The sequence below is a fragment of the Ctenopharyngodon idella genome, chromosome 3, assembly GCF_019924925.1.
Source record: "Ctenopharyngodon idella isolate HZGC_01 chromosome 3, HZGC01, whole genome shotgun sequence".
In the NCBI taxonomy this organism is placed as follows: Eukaryota; Metazoa; Chordata; class Actinopteri; order Cypriniformes; family Xenocyprididae; genus Ctenopharyngodon; species Ctenopharyngodon idella.
The window spans coordinates 25,691,440-25,715,258 of record NC_067222.1 but is presented as its reverse complement, the minus strand read 5'-3'; the positions used below and the strand labels follow the sequence as shown (position 1 = coordinate 25,715,258).

The following is a 23,819-nucleotide window of genomic DNA, read 5'->3' as shown; positions in this document are numbered from 1 at the left end:
TATATATATATATACAGTATCTCACAGAAGTGAGTACACCCCTCACATTTTTGTAAATATTTTATTATATCTTTTCATGTGACAGCACTAAAGAAATGACACTTTGCTACAATGTAAAGTAGTGAGTGTACAGCTTGTATAACAGTGTAAATTTGCTGTCCCCTCAAAATAACTCAACACACAGCCATTAATGTCTAAACCGCTGGCCACAAAAGTGAGTACACCGCTAAGTAAAAATGTCCAAATTGGGTCCAATTAGCCATTTTCTCTCCCTGGTGTCATGTGACTCGTTAGTGTTACAAGGCCTCAGGTGTTATCGCTCTCACTCTCTCATACTGGTCACTGGAAGTTCAACATGGCACCTCATGGCAAAGAACTCTCTGAGGATCTGAAAAAAAGAATTGTTGCTCTACATAAAGATGGCGTAGGCTATAAGAAGATTGCCAAGACCCTGAAACTGAGCTGCAGCACAGTGGCCAAGACCATACAGCGGTTTAACAGGACAGGTTCCACTCAGAACAGGCCTCGCCATGGTCGACCAAAGAAGTTGAGTGCACGTGCTCAGAGTCATATCCAGAGGTTGTGTTTGGGAAATAGACATACAGTATGAGTGCTGCCAGCATTGCTGCAGAGGTTGAAGGGGTGGGGGGTCAGCCTGTCAGTGCTCAGACCATACGCCACACACTGCATCAAATTGGTCTGCATGGCTGTCGTCCCAGAAGGAAGCCTCTTCCAAAGATGATGCACAAGAAAGCCCGCAAACAGTTTGCTGAAGATAAGCAGACTAAGGACATGGATTACTGGAACCATGTCCTATGGTCTGATGAGACCAAGATAAACTTATTTGGTTCAGATGGTGTCAAGCGTGTGTGGTGGCAACCAGGTGAGGAGTACAAAGTGTCTTGCCTACAGTCAAGCATGGTGGTGGGAGTGTCATGGTCTGGGGCTGCATGAGTGCTGCCGGCACTGGGGAGCTACAGTTCATTGAGGGAACCATGAATGCCAACATGTACTGTGACATACTGAAGCAGAGCATGATCCCTTCCCTTCGGAGACTGGGCCGCAGGGCAGTATTCCAACATGATAACGACCCCAAACACACCTCCAAGATGACCACTGCCTTGCTAAAGAAGCTGAGGGTACCTAAACCCTATTGAGCATCTGTGGGGCATCCTCAAACGGAAGGTGGAGGTCTCTAACATCCACCAGCTCCATGATGTCGTCATGGAGGAGCGGAAGAGGACTCCATTGTCAACCTGTGAAGCTCTGGTGAACTCCATGCCCAAGAGGGTTAAGGCAGTGCTGGAAAATAATGGTGGCCACACAAAATATTGACACTTTGGGCCCAATTTGGACATTTTCACTTAGGGGTGTACTTACTTTTGTGGCCAGCGGTTCAGACATTAATGGCTGTGTGTTGAGTTATTTTGAGGGGACAGCAAATTTACACTGTTATACAAGCTGTACACTCACTACTTTACATTGTAGCAAAGTGTCCTTTCTTCAGTGTTGTCACATGAAGAGATATAATAAAATATTTACAAAAATGTGAGGGGTGTACTCACTTCTGTGAGATACTGTATATAGTCTATTCAGTGGTGAAACACAGCTTTACATTACAGTCTGTAAAATTCACTCAGGTGATGTACTCACACACAGAAAACAAAAATTACACATATAGACATGATGAGAAAATCAATATGCTATGTAAAGAAAGTCAAATTGAGTGAAGGTGTGTCATATCTGTGATTGAGCTCTTCCTGTCTGTGACAGAATTTTAGCTTTGACTTTGAAAGTCTTTGCTAAAGTGTGTGTAAATGAGCAGCATGTGTATGTGGATGCGTGTGATTTATTCTGGGGGCATTGTGTGTGCGTGTGTGTTTAAATGTGTGCTGTGGGCGTTGCTGAAGCACTGATCCATGCAAAACCACACTGGCACAACACTACCCTTTATGTCAACCCCAGGCCTATGGCTCTGGCTCGCTTTTGCTTTGATTACACTGAATAAATCATTAACTCAGACACTAATATTATTATATATAACTGTTAACTAATTAATCACACAATTTTCTGTAATTAATCACACCTAACATTAAATTTTACAGTTTCATTATATTCTCCAAATGAATGCAGGTAAATACATTAAGACCGTATATTTTAAATATTTGTTTAATGGCATCTTTTTATTAAGTACTCTAAATGAAGGCTGGTATACTGCTACTGCTATTGATGTCTCTATTAAATTAATAAATGTAATGAATTATTTTTTTTTTAATTAAATTATTTAAAATATCATTACATACTTTCTGGTAATGAGATTGGTAATTATAGACATTCAACATTCAACACACACACAGTAGTGGCCCAAAGTGATGGCTGGACTAAAAAAAACTGTCATCTTCACCCTTTATTCAAATATTTGTTAAAGATTTTGCAAGAATATTATGTACTTGGACTCAATTGTTTTGAGATAACGTGACAATTTTTCGCCAGGCTGTCATTTAAAGAAATTATGAACACATACAAAAATGAGAGAACCAATGAAATATTAATAACTGATTATGTTGTAATTATGTTGTTAGTACAATGCATCTTTAATGCTGTAATTGTTCATCACATGAATGAAAGTTGTCAGCCTGAGGACAACAAGGCTTTTTTTGTATCAAAAACAAAAAACAAAATGAGCAACTGACCTTCTGGACATCCAGTTAGTTTTGAAACCATGTGCAGACTAGCAAAGGTAGGTGAACTGTGACTATTGACTATTACAATGACAAGTGTCACCTACTTTGTACCTTCTTAGATTATAGGTTTGACTCACAGTCAAAGAACCAAAGCATAGAACAAACCCTAAGAGTGTTTAGGTAAGGCAAATAATCACATGCGCATATAATAACTAATTAACTAAGGGAAACTCACAACGATTAACACGGAAAGAAAGCAAGACTGCGTGGCGCCATCTAGTGGCTGACACAATTCTACTGAAAATCTATCAATCTGAGAAACTCAACATTGCGTAAATATAGAAGAGTTTATCTTTAACTTTTGTTTTTGTTGTCCCCTAATACAAATCTATGACTGTAGTCTTTCCTCACACAAGTTAATAACAGTAAGTATCTGCTTGTGTAGCAACCGTAAGGACGAAAACGCATCACATACAGAGCATAACTGTTTTATTTATTTTAAAAATGCATATATTGCAGATGTAATATACAGAATCTCATGTGTTAATGTTATGCAGAAATTTAAAAAGGTCATAATTTTTAAGACATTCATTATACATATTTCACCTTTTTTGGGAAACAGTTTTAAGTACTATAAACAAACCTGAACCCAGCCAGTCTATAAATGAAGACTCACACATTTCGAATGTGTTCATATTTATCTTCATTTGTAAGTCACTTAGGATAAAAGCATCTCTTAAGTGAATATATGTAAATGTTTGAGCAATCTGAAAGCGCCAGTCTAAGCAGACTAGTGTTTAACGAGGGCCATTAAGAGCTTGGAGTGCATTTATAAACATATTGCACAGTAATGTCAACAATAACTAATAATCATAGAGCAGCACAGTCTTGTTCCCCGAGATGGACACCAGAATAATCCGTGAAAATATGTTAAGATAAATATACTATCAAAGCATTTAACACTCACACACCTTTCTCAGACAAAAACAAATAAAACAAAACTCTTACACAACAGAAACTACTAAGTAAATACTAGAATTTGAAGTACACACATTTACAAACAGCTATATTGTACTGAACAGAGGTTCCCAATTGTATTTTGACAACTATGACCAACCAAGATGTAAAATCAGCATAATCTGGATAGATAATTTCATATTTAAATTATGCTGATGAACAGTAATCATAATGGTGTAGTACCTTCACGATCTGCCACTGGTATAGAGATATTCACTTTAGTGAGAGAAATTCTGGCACAGTGACAGCTACAGCATTCTGACTGAGTTTAGTTGGTGTGTCAGTCGTCTAAGTCCAGGTCAGGGAAACGGCTGCTCATGTAGTCAATAAAGTCAAACTCTGTCACCTGAAACTCAACATCTTTCCACTGCTTGTGAGTGAATTTGCCTCCAGGAGTATCCAAGGAAAAGCTCTTTATATTCAAACAGGGGAGGATTGCCACCTTCTTAAATTTAATCTCCATTCCCCAGTCCTGAGAGAGAGAGAGATAAAGGAAAAGTAGGTCAGTATTCTTATGGACTTCTTCCTGTTTAGTTGGATACATTTACAATAAATTGTGATCTATTCGTCTTTTTAACCTTTCCACATTTCCTGCAGTTGATAACCTGTCCAGGCTCCCAATCTTCAAAGGTCTTCTCCAGAAACACTTGTTTACCAGTTCTATAATGCCTCCTATGAAACAGACAAACACAAACATGTTTGTTTATAATCATGGTAGGAACCAGTGACTTTACTATTGGGGTTTTTTTTCCCTAAGCTAATGACATTTTCTATTCTATAAGCTATCAAACCTTTTTTGTGAGCATATTTTGATTTTAGATTTTCCTAAATGTTTTTTATAATGTTACAAAAGATTTTTATTTCAAATAAATCATGTTCTTTCAAACTTCCTATTTATCAAAGAATCTTGAAATATTTTATATTGCGGTTTCCACAAAAATATTAAATAGCACAACCATTTTCAACATTGATAATAATAAGAAATGTTTCTTGAGCATCAAATCAGCATATTCGAATGATTTCTGAAGAATCATGTGACACTGAAGACTGGAATAATGATGCTGAAAGTTCAGCTTTACTGTTGGAAATGGAATAAAAAAATGGAAATTTACTTTAAATTGTAATAATATTTCAAAATATTACTGTTTATACTGTATTTTTGATCAAATAAATGCAACTTTGGTGAGCAGAAGAGACTTCTTTGCAGGAATGTGTACAGTATGTCATTAAAGTATTCATCGCTGTTACACATTTATCAAAATTTGCTATTTGGTCTGTGATATTGAGTGTGATGTACTGAGGACTAACTCACTGAAACTCGGGGTTGATATTGACATGGTGTGAATTCTCTATCTTTCTTATATCTTCTCCAAGGCCAACAAAAACGAAACATCCTCTGCATTGAAGATGAACCTGATCAGGACTGTAGCGCCGCTTCCTCGCATCCTTTTTTCTCTCGGCTTCAATCCGAATGAGAACAGCCGTTTGTTGAAGCTCAGTTATCTGACAGGCAGAAAGAGAAAAGGTTTTAAGGGAATGGAATTTTAATACTTTGAGATTTCTATTATATGACATGCAAAGTCAGATTTAAAATTACAAACCTTGATTCTAAACTCCCTGGGACTCATACTCTGTACTTGGTCAATAGCATTTGAGGTCAGACTTTCTAGATATTCATTGGTGAATTCCCTGCGTAGTTCACGCCCACCTTCTTCAGCCACCACCGAGTAGACGCTGTTCAGAGCTCGAGCCCGCCCACTGGCCTGCTGCTGAGCGATTTCATTGGTCAACAGCCCGTAACGGACAACTAAGTTGCATTCTGCAATATCAAGTCCTTCCTCGGCTACACTGGTGGAGATGAGGAGGTTGAGGTGTCCTAATCTAAAATCTTTTATGGTATTCTTCTGTTTATTCTAAGAACAAATACAAAAAATAGAAACAAATTACAAGTAGAGAAAGGTATAAGCAGATTCAGAATTAGTCTGTATTCCCATGTTTTTCAACTAAACATGACGAACAAATGCTTTAGAAAACCATTTGAGATGTTTTCTTGTTGTACCTGGTTCATGTGGTTTACACCAGTACCCGTTCCAGTGAGAATGCCAGCGCTGATTTTGACCTTCTGCAGCTCATGGTTGGCGTTCACCCAGTCATACAGACAATGTGTGCCCCTGCGCGTCTTCGAAAAGATGATGCCACGAGACATTTTGTTCTCTTTAAACTCCTTCAGCAGCGTGCGTTGCAACTGGGCCAATTTGGGGTTTTCGTAGCGGGCATCCAGTGCCAGCTGTTTTAGCTCCACACGGTTCTCTGCGTAGTAAGAGCAGAAAAATCAGCTTCGTTGACTCGTTGAGATTTTATCATCTGACTGCTATTAATACACATTACATCAAAATTTGGAGTAAACAGACCGCAAATAAAGAGACAGTTCACTCATAAAATGAGTTTGAATATGCACAAACGTAATTAAGGAAAATTAGGAAAATTATTAGTAAATAATGACTTTAATTTCAGCCTGTTTCCCACACAAAGCTACTGTTTGACTTCGCAAGTCTTGAAAGAAAGGTAACTGAAATGTAAATGAGTAGGCACAAGTAAATATACAATATCAGCAGATCCAATACTGAGTGATGCGATACAAAAAAAGTGTAACACTGGCCAATAACCGATATGGCATCAATATATTTTTGTCCTTTTTGAAACTTAACAGTCCCTTAACTAAATGCTTTCATTGTATGAAAAAATAGCATAGCTTCTTTTTGGATTTTACAGAAGGAAAATAAGTCATATGGGTTTGTAACAACATTTAGGTGAGTAAATGATGATTTTTTTTTTGTGAACTGCCCCTTTAAGAGCATCCCCATAATCAACAAAATAGTAAAAAATCCACACCATCAAAAAGTCCCTGGAGAAAGAAGTCTGTTCCATCCAGCAATTTGTTGCTCCTTGAATTGTAGAACTCGTCCAGAACATTGAACGCGTCCACCATGCGAACGGTGTCATGAATGAGAAGAGCATCGTTGTATTGGCGCAGATGCAGCGCACACTGAGTGATCAGTCTGTTCTCTTCCTTTACACCTGATCCACAAACACACCATCAATTCAAGTCATTTTTTGGGAATGTACAACTCAAAGTTGTAGTGACAATGACCTCTAACCTGTTTTCTCTAGTTCCACCACATCAGCTTCATAATCCTGGGTGCCCACCTCCCGCAGGCTACGGCTCACCGTTGATGGCATGAACTCATGAATCAATGACATCATTAACTTCAAGTGGTCGCCAAATGGATCCTGTTGCACACAAACAAACATACACACAATTTGGTATTGAATGTTCAAGCAGTTGGTGCATAAGAATGACATTATGACTAAAGTGCAGTCTGAAAGTGAACGGTGGACAGTACCAGAGCTCTTTTTTCAACAATGTCATATTGCTTTCTGGGTCTAGGGACGACTTCCTTCAGCTTTGATGCATAATTCTTGGTGGACACAATTACCGAATCCAGATTCGCACAGATCTGAAAATGAGAGACAAAGAGTAAGAATTCTCTTTTATTAATTCAGTAACACTTCTCATTTGTTAAAGGTGGGGTATGTAGTTTTTCAAAACAAGTTTGGAAGTTAGTCGGGCCGACACCAACAACAAACGTGTAACCAATCAGCATTAAGGGGCGTATGACGGTCGAGGAGAGAGAACGAGCAAGAGGGAGATTTGAATAAAAAAAAAAACTGCAGAACGAGAGATGGGACACAATACAAAAGAGCTCAAAAGAATATCACTGGAATGAAGGTTTATGACTGGGCAAGCGCTTTAGGACCCACGTTTATATTAGAAAAGCTTTAAACAGTGCTGGAGAGAGCTAAACGGGAAGGCCTGGAAACTGACAGGTGAGTAAAACTGGGTTTGAGGGTCATGATTGTCTGGGGCTGCTGTGCTGTTGGCGACTTACCACAAACTCTTGTTTGTATTTACTGTTCATTCATTTTCTGTGCTTCCTTGTCGTTCGTTCATCATCTGTGCTTTTCATGAAGCATTTTGAGAATAGCACTAGAGAATGCGGTGTTTAGTGCCATTGTTAGTGCATTCGCCTCACCTGCCAGCAGAGGATGGGCCAGGGTTCGAGACCGACTAGGAGCAGGGTGGTTAGGATTTGGAGGAGGAGGAGGTAGGAGAGGTTTTGGAGGCAGAGCAATGAAGAGAGAGGTGTGTTTGTTTGGGTTGATTTCAAATATCAACAATGTCCAGCAGTGTTGTTCAAAATCTACTTACCCCACCTTTAATACTAGTAATGCATTATATATTTACAGCATTTATTAACCTTTGTTGATGTTAATAAAAATGCATTAATGTTAACAAATGCAACTTTTTATCTTAAAATGTTGAGATTAACATTATTAAAGATTAATAAATGCTGTAGAAGTATTGTTCATTGTTAGTTCATGACATGTTAACTAATGTTGTTAAGTAATGTTAACAGATGAAACCTTATTGTAAAGTGTTACCATTAATTCAGAAAGCAAAAAAATATCTTGTGACGATGTTAAATATAAAAATATAATCGTTTTATCTTTATTGTTCAGTCCTAATTTACACATGTGCCCACACACCTGCAAGACATGTTCCACAGCTTTTGCCAGTGTCTTATTTCCTCCTGTACCAGGTGATGCCGTGAGGCCCAAAACCTGAGGCAGTTTCCTTTCTTTTCTCACTTTCTTCTCCACGTAGCGGCCCATAATCTTGTTATAGACACTCTCCTTTTGCGTGTGGTGACATTCGTCTATGATCAGCAGGCTGAAGTCTGAGTAGAGATGATTTATTTTTGTAAATAACAGGAAGAAAAAGAGACAAAACATTTATCTAGAATATTATTCACTACTATTCAAAAATTTGGGACCACTAAATACTGAAAAAAAAAAAAAAAAATGTAATCCAGTTTCACAAAAATATTAAGGAGAATAAGAAATGTTTCTTGAGCACCAGATCAGCATATCAGAATGATTTCTGAAGGATCATGTGACACTGAAGACTGGAGTAATGATGCTGAAAATTCAGCTTTGCTAAACAGGAATAAATTATACTTTAAAATATATTAAAATGGGAAGTTATTTTAAATTGTAATATTTCCTAATATTGCTGTTTTTACTGTATTTTTGATCAAACGTGCAGCCTTGCTGAACATAAAGAGACTTTCAAAATCATTTTCTTTTTTTAAATCCTGCAAAAATCTTACTGACCCAAACAGCAGATTTAGCCTAAATGGCACTCAGTAGGTAGTTCACGACCAAATGCTGGTTTGTTGTTATTGATAAACTTATATTCATAGTTCATAGCTAAAAATATCTTTGAATTAATAATTAAAATAACTTTTCACAATGAAAACTACAAAGTTTTTTTTTTTGATACAGTCAAGACAAGACCTGTGAAGTACGTGAGGGGCTGTGTACAGCTAGGCTAATGTTATATTGGATAATAGTATGTTACAATATTCATTTAAAGAGCCACTTTTACATTTATGTGCTAGAAATAAATCATGTTGTGGTGTGTCTTACAAAATCTTCTGTTACCTGTGAGCTCCACGTGTTTTTCCTCCTCCGAGCTGTTCAGGGCGTTCTCCAAGATCTGAGCCGTGCAGATGATCAGGTCTGAGTCCTTGACAAGACGCCCAAATAAGTCCTTGTCACTGCTGTCCCCACTGATGGCCTTTACCCTGTATGCCTTCCCAAGGTAAGGGTTGAATTCATTGTTAAAGTGCTGGTCTACCAGGTGCACCTGAAAACAATAAACATATAAACTCAGCATGTAAATCTAAAGAACAATGAGACACAAACAATATTATGCACAGACCCAATGTGATTGTGCACTAATCTGGCTTCACCTTGTTGACGAGCACTGCCACTTTGGCATTACGTGTAGTCTCCAAGTGTTTCTTGGCAACATAAACTGCAGCACGGGTTTTTCCTCCACCAGTGGGAAGCCAGATGATGCTGTTCTCCCCCTTTAGAGCCGCCTGCACCACTTCCTCCTGGTATGATCTAAGAGTGATCTCCATCTTCATTCACAAACAGTCAGCAAAACACAGCGGAAGCCATTTAGTTTTAATCAAAAATGGTTAGTGTTCATGTACACTCTTGGAAAAAAAAGGTTCAGTGGGGTTCTGTAAAGAACCTTGACACAATTTTAAAGAACTCCTTATGCCAGAAAGGTTCTATGTAAGGAGAAATGTCTTGAATGATTGCATAATACTTTAATGTTTAACAGGTTATTTTTCAGTTTTCTTTCTAGTGATAAAGTATCTTTATGAGCTGTTTAATTCATAAAATTTAGTTTGAATTTTAGATTAAACTAAATTAACCAGTGCAGATTAACCAGCGCAGTATGAAAGTGAATATATTAGTTTTGTGCCATTTTGAACATACAGCAAGTACAGTAGGAATAAAAAGTGCACAAAGTTTTAGAGAAAGTTTTAGACCTTTTGGCAACTTTCATTACCTTCTTATAAGGATTTAAAGGTGAAATGTTACTAGTAGCTTTACCAGTTATGTTCTGCTCTCTGTTAAAAACTTACGGTCCAATAATAAGGCTAATTAATAATCAATCTAAAAATGAATATAATGTGAATATTCCATGTTAAAAATATCAATTTAAAAATGTAAATGCTTGAATTTAATGACTGACACAGTTCTTGCAGATTCGGGCATCTGCAAAAATGCATCTAGTCACATGATGTAGTGAGTTTACAAAGTAAGTTTCCCTGTTACTTTCTGGTAAAAAAGGATATCTGGACTGCAGAATAACCAGTGCAGTATTAAAGTGAATATATTAACCATTGTGCCATTCTGAACATACAGTAAGATACATGTAGAATAAAAAGTGCACAACGCTTTAGACCTTTTGGCTACTTCCATAACCTTCTTATAAGCATTTAAAGGTGAAATGTTACTAGCAGCTTTACCATTGATGTTCTGCTCTGTTAACAACTTGTGATCTAATCAATCTAAAAATGAGTATGGAGATAATGTGAATATTCCATGTTAAAAATATCAAAGCTACTACTCTGCTTATGGTTTTGTACTGAAAAACTACAACTTAGATCAAAGAAATATCTGAATGTGTCAGCAGATCCACTCACCTGTGCTGCCGTCACTGTGGCGTCGAGGTCTGTGTGCTACTTTGGACCCTCTCTGCTCTTTAAAACGTCCCTTTACGAACCAGCTGAGCAGAAAAACAAAACCGAAAACAGAGAAAGGGCCCAGGAGGAGGAGATGAATGACATACAACAAAAGTGGGCTAAATTCAATGACAGCAGGTGGCTGTGGGCTGTTAGTATAAGAAATGAAAGAAACTTTTTAATTAGTAATATTGTATTTTGTTATCCGGGCTTTGTTTTTCTTCGATTGTCTCTTGGCACAGCAGTAATGTGGACATCCGAAACAGAATTTGATTTGTAAATGTGGCGAGAAACACAGGCAGACGCTGCACTGAGAAAGTAATGGAAAGACCTAGATGGGGCCCCATCTTTCAGTCACTGATGTTAGGAAATGAAACTGAAGGAACTGGCTTTGTTATTTGCCTGTTAGTCATACATTACGGAAACTGAAACAATATTGAGTTTAATGGGAAAAAAAGAAAGAAAATAATGACATTGTATAATAATAATAATGGGAGTGCAATCCAACAACTAGATTGCTGTTTATAATTTAGCTTTACAAAAATACATTTCCAAAAAAAAAAAATCTTATTTTAAAAAATGTAATTTTTAAATCTAATTTTTAATTTAAAAAAAAGGTTTAAAAATAAAGTAAATAAATAAATTATTAATCTATAGTAATTGTATTGCAAAATATTAGTTTATACCTTTAATGCAAAGCTGAATTTTCAGCATCATTACTCCAGTTTTCAGTGTCACATGATCCTTCAGAAATAATTCAGTTTTGCAGCTCAAGAAACATTTCTTATCAGTATCAATGTTGAAAACAGTTTAATATTTGCTTAATATTTTAGTGAAAACCATGATACATTATCAAAGAACACATTCATTGATGAACCAAGTTTAAAAGAACAGCATTTTTTTTTTAAAGATTATAAATGTCTTTACGCTCACTTTCGATCAATTTAATGTGTCCTTTCTGAATAAAAACTATATATTTAAAAAATAATAATAACTTATTTATAAAACTCCAAACTTTTGAACGGTAGTGTATATAAAAGCTATAACCACACACTCATTTATAATTTACTAATAAATCTGTTCCATTTTGCAATCCATTGTGATTCTATAAATCTCTATTTGCGTAATTCAGAATTGGAAAAGCTCAAATCTGCATCACTTCTCAGCAAGGAAAACTTAGATAAAAAACTGTTTATTTTCAAAACAAAAAACAAACAAACAAAAAAACAGAATTATAGTACACAGAACCGTAGCAATTTACATGCATCATCCAAATGTAACCATTTCCAACTGCTTTCTATCACACCCGTCTGTCCTCTTCACGAGAGGGGTCAACAGTGACACAGTAAATCCAAAAGAACCCTGATAATACATCAACATTGCAGCAGTTCGTCGAAGTTATGATTCAAGTAAATGCCCATTACGAGACTAAAAAATAAACTTGCTGTCCTGTCCCGTGTGTGTGAGTGGTAAACTAGCAGAGAACATGCTGTATTGCAGAAATCACATACATATTTGGATATAGAGGTTTGTGCAGTTGTCCATTTGGAGTATTTTAGGTAGTAGCAGACAAAGTGTTGTGCAGTTGAGATTGAAATGGAAATAGTTGTTCATGGTCCCAAATGGGTGTGAAAAGCAGGTTGCAAAAACAGAATGCTTACGCCTGGGGTCATGACACACTGAAAGCTTTCAAAGAAGACAAATATTGGTTTGCGAACAAAGATAAACACTTCACGACTGCACTGACAAAGCAAAGTGGACAGCAGTAATTTCCCAGGAGAAAAAAAAAAACACTTGACTATTGTTACTTGAAGTGATCTGTCATAGAAGGAGCCATCTTTTCTCCAATAAAAGCCACTGACGGAACAACTCAAAATGATTTCCCTCATATTTTCAGATTTATACTGAAGAGGCACATCCTGTATATGACTGACCGGCTGTTTCAAACAGCTTTGGCAGAGAATGATGCCACTGCAGTGACATCACTAGAGGCCAAATATTGTCTGTCTTTGGCTGCAGCATCTCGGGTCAGAGGAGTTTCACAGGATAAGACTTTAAGTTACACGACTGAATGTTTGTGTACGTAGAGCAACAGCTTGCAGTGTGCGTGAGTCATTCGTTTTATGGTGGAGGATGAGAAAGAAGAACGGAACTGCTAATGGTGATTTCTGTCTAAGCTAACAGCCACATTGAACACTTTCAGTTTCCATTTTCCCTTAATGCACTGGCATGGCAGAGTCATACACATGAATATAACCTTGTGTTTTATAACTATATTGTATAAAGAAAAAATAGTAACAGAATGCAGCAACTTTCGACAGGTTTGGATGTCGTTCATCCAAATAAAACGTGTGTGTGTATGTGATCACACTCTCTATATTATCTAACTGGTCCCTTGTCCTAGGCTAGATGTCCGTTACTTGTCAATGAGCCCAGCCTCTTTCAGTTTGAAGTAGAAAAACTTCTCCAGTGTGTTGGCACACTTGCAGTACTCGCTGTCTGGAGGGTTGTATTCCCTGCAGTTCGTGATCACACGCTGCAGGTCGGCGATAAACAGCTTTTTTGTGACATAATACCGGTTCTTCAGACGCTCCGTCATGGTTTTCAAATCTGAGTAGGAGAAGAGATTTATTTAATTGGATGCAATTTGATGTTGTTAAAACTATAGCTTTTTACTGATTAATATTGCCTGTCCAGCTAGTTTGACTAATTCGATAGCAACTCTTCAGAATGGTTAAAATCTCATTACTGTACATGCAGATCACATCAGTACCCACCAATGGGGAAGCGGATAACCTCATAATAGTCAGGAGCTTCAGATTTCTTCACTGGCTCCATGAAAGGCCAGGAGTCTGGATGCGTCTGTAAACACACAAGTGAGATGGTGAGAATATAACTGAATATTGTGTAGTTTAGATGAATGTGTGATTGAGTGTGACAACAGGCCTCTTACTTTAATCTGAGCGAGTAGATTCTTTAGCATGTTGTAAAGCAGATCCGGATCTTTCAGCTCTTTACTGCAGAGATAAAATAAGAGGGAATAATGGATACATGCAGGGTGCAAAAATAACACTCATTAAAACACCATAAGCAAGTAAAAATTGCTTTTGGCCAGTAAAATGGTTACTCTCGCTGATGGCTGGTAACTTTACTAGGAACTGCAATGAGACTGGCTCATCTCATATATAGTGACCAACTATTGTCACAAGTATACGGAAAAAACGCTAAATAATTTTTACAAAAACATACTCTTATAAATAAATAATGCCAAATATAATTTTCATTGCAATTAAAAATACTGAATGACTAGTCTCTCAATTCAATTTTCACTGGCAAAAATCCCTGTGTACACTCATGCACTACCATTCAAAAGTTTTTTTTTTTAATGTGCTCAACAAGGCTGCATTTATTTGTTCAAAAATACAGTAAATTTCACAGTGATATTGTGAAATATTATTAAAACTTAAAATAACTGTCTTCTATTTGAATATATTTTAAAATGTAATTTATTCCTGTAAGGTCAAAGCTGAATTTTCAGCATCATTACTCCAGTTTTCAGTGTCACATGATCCTTCAGAAATCATTCTTATATGAAGATTTTCTGCTCAAGAAACATTTATTATTATCAATGTTGAGAACAGTTGTGCTGCTTAATATTAATTAAATAAAAACCAAAATAACGACTTTTTTCAACAATTTCTAGTGATGGGCGATTCTGAAACACTGCTTCATGAAGCTTTACAAAACTTTTGTTTTGAATCAGTAGTTCGGAGCGTGAATCAAACAAACGTGAAACATTGAAATTTCGAAATAAATACTTATATAAATACTTATTTCAAAATACTTATGATGTAACGAAGCCTCGTTTACTGAAATCACACGACTTTGTCAGTTTGATACGCGCTCCGAACTACTGATTCGAAACAAAAGATTTGTAAAGCTTTGAATCTTCATGAAGCAGTGGTTTGAAATCGTTGAAAAAGTTATTTTGTTTTTTTGGTGCACAAAAAATATTCTTGTCACTTCATAACATTAAGGTTGAACCACTGTACTCACTGTTTTAAATATGTCTTTAGTAGCTTTCTGGGCATCTGAAAGTGTTAATTATCTTGCTGTCAATGCAGGCCTCACTGAGCCATTGGATTTTATCAATATTATAAATATATAATATTTATAATATAATATTTGTGTTCCGAAGATGAACAAAGGTCTTACGGGAACAACATGAGGGTGAGTAATTAATGACAGAATTTTCATTTATGGGTGAACTAACCTTTTAATGTGCCGAATTCATTGCCGAATAAAAGAATCAATTCCTTTAAAAAAAATCTTACTGACTGCAAAAAGTAGTGTACATAACATGATATCACTGTAAAATCATCAGTAAGATGATTTAATACAGACACACAGATGGTCTTAGATTTCAGAATAAATATGCATAAATTTTCTGACCTTTTCTCCTTGGCACTAGGTTTCCAACCAGTCTCTCCTCAAGAAGAAAAAAAAGGAGGGAGAGAGTGTTTGTAAATGGAAGGATTTTGTGGGTGCATAATAGCCACTAATGTGAGACAAGCACACACTTACTGATGCCTGGTATACTCTCCACAGGAATCTGCCGCACACCCTCTTTAAAGCAGGTGAGACCAGGATACACTTTCCTGATCTGATTCTGTTTCCTCTCGATCAGTTTCTTGATTATCTACGGCAGACGACAACAACCCCATAGGACTGGAAGTCATATACTGTAACAAAGACTGGCTGCCTTGCCTTTCTCCGAGACATTCAGAGAAATTGACAAAAGGTTAATGTCTAGCCAATTTAAGATACTTTGAGATCTGCCAAAAAGTGGCAAATATCCCTCTCCAAAAACCATATACACAATTTTATACTATTATATTTCTCAACACAATATAATTCCCCTCCAGCAGCAGGGGAAATCTGTGCACTCTCACCTCTTTCTGTCTCTTTATGATGTGTGAGAGTTCGGTGTAGGGTATTCTGGGATTGAGTTCACACTCCATCAGCGTGGCTCCCTCGTAGTCTTTGATGTAACCAAGGTAGCGGCTCTTCGGCACTTTGATGTCTTTGGAGAAGCCCTACCGACAGAAAGAGGGGTCAACAGATGAAGTTGTGCAGTGGAAAAACAGAAAATGACAAGAGAGGCTGGTGGAGTCTGAAGGTGAGTGGCTGGAGCTGTACCTGTTTCTTGAAGTAGCCAATGGCGTATTCATCAGCATAAGTGAGAAAATACAGAATGCTGTGCTTGATGTGGTACTCCTTAAGATGATTCATCAGGTGTGTGCCGTAGCCCTAAACATAAACACACAAACAATTATCAATAAATCAAGTGAAAGACATCAATTCAACTCAAAAAGGATAGCATACAGCATATTAATATAATATCCTAATTTATGTGATTAATGTGTTTTTTAAAACAGTCATTTAAAAAAAATTAATTAAGCATGATTTTACTTCCTGAGTAAATACTTTTAATATATAGATTTTTTTTTTAGTGAACTTCCATGATGGAAGTTCACTTTTTGGACATACGTCGAATACGTATGGCTGTCCCACCGGAAGCTAATTATTTTACTTTATAATGTTTTAAATAAGGATATTTGTCTTAAACAAACGCATTGATTTGCTTCAGAAGGCCTTTATTAACCCCCTGGAGTCATATGGATTCATTTTTTTTTTTTATGGATGGATGCATTTTGTTGCCTTGAAAATTTGGGCTGCCATTCATAACCATTATAAACCTTGCAGAACTAAGGATATTTTTAAATGTATCTCTGATTGTGTTTGTCTGAAAGAAGATAGTCATACACACCTAGGATGGCTTGAGGGTGAGTAAATCATTAGATAATTTTCATTTTTGGGTGAACTATCCCTTTAAGTCATCCTGTCCCCTTGGTTGAGAGCCACTAGTTTAGAGTCATTTAGCCTCCATCAAGTGCATCTCCATACCTTGACCTGTTCATTGGAGGTGACTGCACAGAAGACGATCTCTGTGAATCCCTGAGTGGGGAACATCCTGAAGCAGATCCCTCCAATCACACGGCCATCTTTAATCAGAGCCAAAGTCTTGTGCTTCCTGCAGTCACACAGAGGGCGCAGGGTCAAAAGAGGCTGAGGAGGCTAGCGAGAGACAAAACCTGACAAGCTAAAGGTTGAGGCAAGTAGTGGGCTCTTTGGAAAAAGAAAGGGGTCACTGCGGACTTACGGGTCAAACACAAGACGTGTGATGTATTCTTTGGGCATGCGGGGAAGTTGATGGGAGAAAACATTTTGCAGGCCCACGAGCCACATTAGAATCTTCTTATTGGACTTCTGAGAGAGAGAGTTACCAATCACATGGAACTCAATGATGCCTCTCCTCTCCTCCAGACGAGCCGTCTCATCACGAGCCGCGTTTGCCGACAACAGACTAGTCTGGGAAAACAGAAAACAGATCACTGTTATTGAGATTAGAAGATTAAATTTGACTCTTTAACTGTAAATGCAAAACGGAAAAACCTCATGCCAGATTAAGGCTATATTAAGGGTGTGATAAACTCTGACCTCTGGCCCCAGCATGGCAGCAGGGTCTGTGATTGTTTTCATGACTTCATTGACCAGTTCCATTGGGATGTCGCCCATTACTCGGATCCGCTTTGCATCCTCCAGAGTCAGTGCCTCAGGAAGCTTTCGCTTCTCTCCTGAGAGACAATGTATTACACAATGTTACGAGAGACTGACATGATCATTGTCATCATTCTTGTGTCAACCACAGTGGTTCTCAACTCTGGCCCTTGAGATCCACTTTCCTGCAGAGTTTACCTCCAACCTTGATTAGCTTGTTCAGGTGTGTTTAATTAGGGTTGGAACTAAACTCTGCAGGAAAGTGGACCTCGAGGGCCAGAGCTGAGAACCACTGATTTACTGTATATATATGACTGTATACTTAAAGGGTTAGTTCACCGAAAAATGAAAATTGTGTCATTAATAACTCACCCTCATGTCATTCCATACCTGTAAGACCTTCACTCATCTTCGGAACACAAAGATATTTACACTTATGACGTAACGAAGCCTCGTTTACTGAAATCACCTGACTTTGGCAGTTTGATACACGCTCCGAACCACTGATTCGAAACAAAAGATTCGTAAAGCGTCGAAGCTTCATTAAGCAGTGTTTTGAAATCACCCATCACCAGATATTGTTGAATAAAGTCTTTATTTTGTTTTTTTGGTGCACAAAAAGTATTCTCGTCGCTTCATAACATTAACGTTGAACCACTGTAGTCACATGAACTGTTTTAAATATGTCTTTAGTACCTTTCTGGGCATTTGGAAGTGTAAATTATTTGGTTGGCAATGGAGGCCTCACTGAGCCATTGGATTTCATCAACAATATCTTAATTTGTGTTCAGAAGATGAACGAAGGTCTTACTGGTGTAAAATGACATGAGGGTGAGTAATAAATGACAGAATTTTAATTTTTGGGTGAACTAACCCTTTAACGTTGTAATGCCAAAGTACAGAGTTCACAGTAAAAAAAAATCTGCAACTGGATCTTCTTACCGGTTATTGGTTCAGAGGAAGTGACGTCCAAACCTGTAACACCCAGAGCAGAACCGCTGCTACCCTTACTGAGAGGAGAGCCAGACACCGAGACTGGACTCAGTACTACAACAGTAAGAGAAGGGATTTGAAGAAACAGTCCAAAAAAGCATGTCAAGCTAAGTCACTATGGTGGCTAACCATAACCAGATGCATTATAGATTTCCATCTGCACAATTTTTTAGTATGTTGTGCAGCGAGAATTGCTTGTAATAATCTTGTCTGGATTACTGAATGTTAGGAGTATGAAAATTACAAATTGTCAGACAATGGATACCACATTAATCTGAGGCAATGTTTTTTGAACAAGCCTAATATTTGTGAATAAAAGTACAAGTCATGCTTGTATTTTTAACATCAATTTAAATTTAAGAAAGTTGTTTCATTACAAAATGCTCATCCCTAATAACCACCTAAACACGCACCTGTTTGATGCCCCAGTTGTGCCCCCTCTGAGGCTGGCATGGTGAAGTCTGCCTCCCAAATGGGGGAGTTTTCTCCATAGATTTCTTCTTCCAGCATGGAAAGAAACCTAACAAGCACACACAAACAAACATATAATCAGTTGGACTATGTGAGAGTGATGGTTTTGGAGCATGTATTGATACGACGGTAATGTGTCTTACTTGGGGAAGTGTGTGAGGATCAGAGTGCGTTTCTCTGGTGGGAGCTTGTCTTTCTCCACTCTGAACTTCTCCAGTAACTGTCTGCGGGTGACGGTGAAGATGGACTTCAGCAGACTGCGTCCGAACACCTGACAGGTCTCATACCGTGGCAAGCTGTCATTGCTCTGAGGAACGTGACAGTAACACAGCCACCTGAAACACAGACATTGTATTGGTTCATACACATCAAAATTATAATAATGAATTACTACTAAACGTTTCGAAAGAAATCATATGCTCAACAAGGCTGCATTTTGTATGATCACAAATACAGTAGAAACAGAGAATCAAAAAAAAAAAAAAAAACCTTTTCCATTTGAATATATTTTAAAATGTAGTTTATTCCTGTTATGCAAAGCTGAATTTTCGCATCATGACTCCACTCTTCAATGTCACATGATCCTTTAGAAATCAGTCTAATATGGATGATTTGTTGCTCAAGAAACATTTCTAATTATTATCAATGTTGTGCTGCTTAATATTTTTGTGTAAAATCTTCAATAAATGTCTTTACCGTCACTTTTGATCAACTTAATGCATCCTTTCTAAATAAAAGGTACTGACCCCAAACTTTTGAATGGTATATTCATTATCAATATATATAATTTTGAGTCTTTTGACTGCCTTTTTTTTCATTTAGATATAAAATTATGCTCTCAAATTATGCTAACTCTATTACAAAATTTTGACATTTGATGGTGTGACAGAGCGTGACTCATTTCAAATGAGTGAACTGATCATCTTTTCCTCTTTACTAGTTATTGTGCAACTATTAGCACCAGTTTCAGCATCTATATGTATATAACCCACATACACACACACACTCATTTACAATATAACTCACAAACACACACCTAGTATAATCAACTTTGTAGGCGGCTGCATCCTCTTTCTGAGCCCTCTGACGGAACTGTGACGGAGTCTCCAGCTTCCAGTAGTTCAGACAGAGCAGAAACATCTTACTGAGCTCATACATGGTCTGCCTCTCCTTAGGCGCCAAATGACTAAACTTATACTGAACAAAGTTCAACACCCCCTGAGAGAGAGAAAGAGAGAGATATCTTGAATGCAGAACTCTGCATAAAATGACAAATGACTGTCAGAAAGCTTTGCTTGTGATACACACTTTCTTATATACAACATACACACATACTTGTTCTATGTTAGGTTTTTCAAAGGGAGGGCTACCGAGAGAGCCTTCCACCACTGGCTTCCCCATCTGCAGAATACACTTCCTCAGCAACTAAGAAAAGAAACAAACAGCCACCCAAAAAAACACGGCCAAAAATGTGAGATATTCAACTGACAAAAAATCTTAAAGGCTTCTTAACATGTTAGTACTTTGAGCATGCTTGCACTTTAAAAAAAATGAAGGAAGCAGATGTCAAATGCCCATTTACCTTGAACAAATAAAAGTAGACTTGCTTGGTGTCTGTGTCTTCCTCTTTATGGACAGACATGAAGAGATTCTCCACGTCCACTACCATCCCCAACAACCGGTTAATCTCCTCCTCAGACACATTCTCCAGGTGAGAAACGTGCTCCGCTAAAGATAAACACACAAGAGAATGTGAACACTACCTGAAGCAACAATAACTATGCGTTATATGATTGTGAACTACACAGTTAACATATATATAACCTGTATAACCACATTTATGCTGCTTATCTCTGGTTTGCATGACATATATACTTCATAAATACACTACCGGTCAAAAGTTTGGAAACATTACTATTTTTAATGTTTTTGAACAAAGTCTCTTATGCTCATTAAGGCTGCATTTATTTCATAATAAATACAGAAAAAGCAATAATATTGTGAAATATTATTACAATTTAAAATTATGGTTTTCTATTTTAATATACTTTAATATAATTTATTTCTGTGATGCAAATTTTCAGCATCATTACTCCAGTCTTCAGTGTCACATGATCCTTCAGAAATCATTCTAACATGCTGATTTATTATCAATGTTAGAAACAGTTGTGCTGCTTAATATTATTTTGTAACCTGTGATACTTTTTCAGGATTCTTTGATGAATAAAAAGTTAAAAAATATCAGCATTTATTTAAAATAGAAATCTTTTGTAACAATGTACACATACTAACTTAAATGCAGAGGACAAATTCCGAGTATGGGTTGCCATACTTGGCCTTCACACGTCACTTATATGTAATTCTGGATTATGTAATGAGATTCCAAAAATTAAGTACTTGTAATTAGATTATATTACGTTTTAAAATACTCATAATCAGACTACAGTTAATTTTATATTGATTACATGATTACATATTCACACAATGGCAGTAAATCATTCATAATTTATTGATTCTCCCTAATTCTTCGTTTTCATGTTTAAATGTTCATTTCTAAAAAAAAAAAAGCATGTTGAATTCAGAAAGTCTTCTAGTTCAGTCATTAGTCAGGTGGCTATAATTACATGGAAAATGTATTCTGAAAAGAGGCCACAAAACATTTGATCACTGAATTTACAGAAATCATTTCACTTTTAAGGAGTGTTTTCTCAACATTGCAACTCCTGCTGAACACATTAATTATTAATTTGGACTATCAGTAGGTCATTTAACCATGTATTGCTATGTCTTTGGAAGGCATTTGTCTGTCAAACAAATTTTTATTTTTTAAATTTTTAATTTAATTTTTAATTTAATTATTAGCTTTTCATTAAACTCACGAACCCCGGTTTTGCAAACCCTAAAGTAATGTAATATTTAATGCACTTGTTGTCGATAACAAAGAATGGAATATATTTTCTTTCTCTTTATATTTTTTAGATCAATATATTACAATATTATCCTATTCAAATCAATGTGATAAACAAGTTGGGTCAAAAGTAATCTAAAAGCAGTCAGATTATATCACCTAAAATGTTTAATGTAATGGATTACGTTACGAACTACAATTTTTGTCATGTAATTTGGAATCCGTAACGGACTACACTTTGTAAGTAATCTACGCAGCACTGTATATACATTTATGTACAGTCTTGTATACCTTTGTCTTTTTGTCAGATTTCCTTCAAATCAAAGTTTGTAATGTGATGTAGCTGGTTGGTTTGGTTCCTGGGTTATAACTCTTTAACTAAGACTTTTTAAAAATACCTATTCAAAAAATGATTTGGAAAAATACTTACGGAACCAAGGCCACTGAAAAAGCAAGCCGGCGAGCACTGTTGCGCTCTATTATGCTACATCAGCCTATTTGGATGATGGGTATGATGATAGTGTGATGTAACAGAACCGCCATAGAGGCATTAATCTTACCCAAAGAGTGTCCACAGCTTCGGCAGGCCTCTGTCAGGCTGGCTGCCTGCTGCTGGAGCTCCATACGAGCGGCTGTTGGTGGATTGGGGTTTTTCCAACCATTACATTTACAAGCATCATTCGCCTGTGATTAGAGAACATGACTGTGATTTAAAGAACTGTCAATGAGGACAGTAAACATCAGGTTCAGTTAGATGTTGATCAAGCGAAAACTGTCAAAACATTCTTATGAATAAGTATGCAGTGGTAACATGACATAATAAAATGGGATATACAAAAATACACCTAACATATGGAGTTATAAAAACATACATAATAAATGCATCCAATTAACCACCACAGACTGATTTTACACCACATAGGCGGTCTCAAAACCTATTAAGCTACCCATTTTGACAGCATTTCTGCATGGGTAGGAGGTCACTAGAAATGTGAGTAATTTTCCACTCTTTAGTTCATAGGAAGGAGGTTTTCAAAGTCTTGTGTTTTTATTTTCTAGCCTTAAATCGTCTTTAGTCTTTTATTATTTGTGTTCGTACCAGGGAACATCCGTCACTAGTTTGCAGACTGTCAGTGAAGCATTGACACATGAAAGGCCAGGGAACTCGCTCTATTGTTACGAGCCGAGCTCTCGGTTACCTTGCAGGAGGAAAACACTCCGAGTTTCTCCAGCTTTTTAGCCCGCGGAAACGAGCGGACTTGGGCTTTCTTCTGGCTGGACCACTGCTGTTGACTCAGGCCTGGTCGGGCCGGGTCGCTGCTCCCGGCTCCGGGGTTTGGGTTGGATCCTGCCGGGCCGCTGGACTGAGCTTGCTGAAGCCGGGGCTGCGCGGAGGTCTGTGCCACCGGGTCCGCCATATCAGCAGCCTCACTTCCCCTCCTAGGATCGCCGTGCACACTTCCACCCTGTGCCGTTTCAATAAAGTTTTGTGATGGTTTTCGATACACGGTCTCACCACTGCACTGCGCGTGCGCAATATGTGAGGATGCTGGGAGATGTAGTACTATAAGCTGTACTACAGAATAAAACGATATAATACTTTCCACTGGGGGGCATTAAACACTTGAGCTACTTATTGTGCTATATCACTTTAAAAGCGGAGAAAATAAGCTTATGAAACGTTTAGTTGTATAAACTATTTTAGTAGCAAACGGCCTTTTAATATCTTTTTAAAACGAGTAAGCTAATGTGGTTAATACATTAGCCGACAGACTTTTTAGAAAAATACCAAAATAAATTTGTAAATAAATTTACATTTGGAACTAGAGATGCTAATCGTAGGAAACGATTTCGGTTTAGTTACCCATTTACTGCCTTACAGACAAAAAAAAATGGTTATTTCATTGATTTATTTAGATAAATCATCATTAATAAAACGAAAACTCATAATGTGTA

The 23,819-nt window shown here is 37.2% G+C and overlaps 2 protein-coding genes across 2 annotated transcripts; both read right to left on the bottom strand.

Moving 5' to 3' along the window:
* Positions 1 to 3,156: 3,156 nt before the first annotated feature.
* dhx58 (DEXH (Asp-Glu-X-His) box polypeptide 58) lies at positions 3,157 to 10,988 on the bottom strand. The gene is made up of 12 exons (XM_051886564.1): positions 10,832 to 10,988; positions 9,578 to 9,751; positions 9,267 to 9,471; positions 8,310 to 8,500; positions 7,106 to 7,219; positions 6,860 to 6,992; positions 6,594 to 6,779; positions 5,761 to 6,011; positions 5,303 to 5,614; positions 5,014 to 5,204; positions 4,280 to 4,373; positions 3,157 to 4,173 (listed from the first exon to the last, which is right to left on the bottom strand). Exons 2-12 carry the CDS (start codon positions 9,749 to 9,751, stop codon positions 3,982 to 3,984), a joined length of 2,043 nt encoding a protein of 680 aa, XP_051742524.1. The 5' UTR covers positions 10,832 to 10,988; the 3' UTR covers positions 3,157 to 3,981.
* A 1,058-nt stretch (positions 10,989 to 12,046) lies between these two features.
* Positions 12,047 to 23,370, bottom strand: kat2a (K(lysine) acetyltransferase 2A). Its single transcript, XM_051886563.1, has 18 exons — positions 23,063 to 23,370; positions 22,424 to 22,547; positions 20,538 to 20,683; positions 20,291 to 20,380; positions 19,992 to 20,173; positions 19,099 to 19,290; positions 18,898 to 19,004; positions 18,434 to 18,538; positions 17,432 to 17,568; positions 17,094 to 17,302; positions 16,838 to 16,964; positions 16,070 to 16,180; positions 15,823 to 15,966; positions 15,455 to 15,569; positions 15,323 to 15,359; positions 13,824 to 13,887; positions 13,648 to 13,732; positions 12,047 to 13,480 (listed from the first exon to the last, which is right to left on the bottom strand). The coding sequence occupies exons 1-18, from the start codon at positions 23,279 to 23,281 to the stop codon at positions 13,287 to 13,289; spliced, it is 2,388 nt and encodes a 795-aa protein (XP_051742523.1). The 5' UTR covers positions 23,282 to 23,370; the 3' UTR covers positions 12,047 to 13,286.
* Between the last annotated feature and the right edge of the window lie 449 nt (positions 23,371 to 23,819).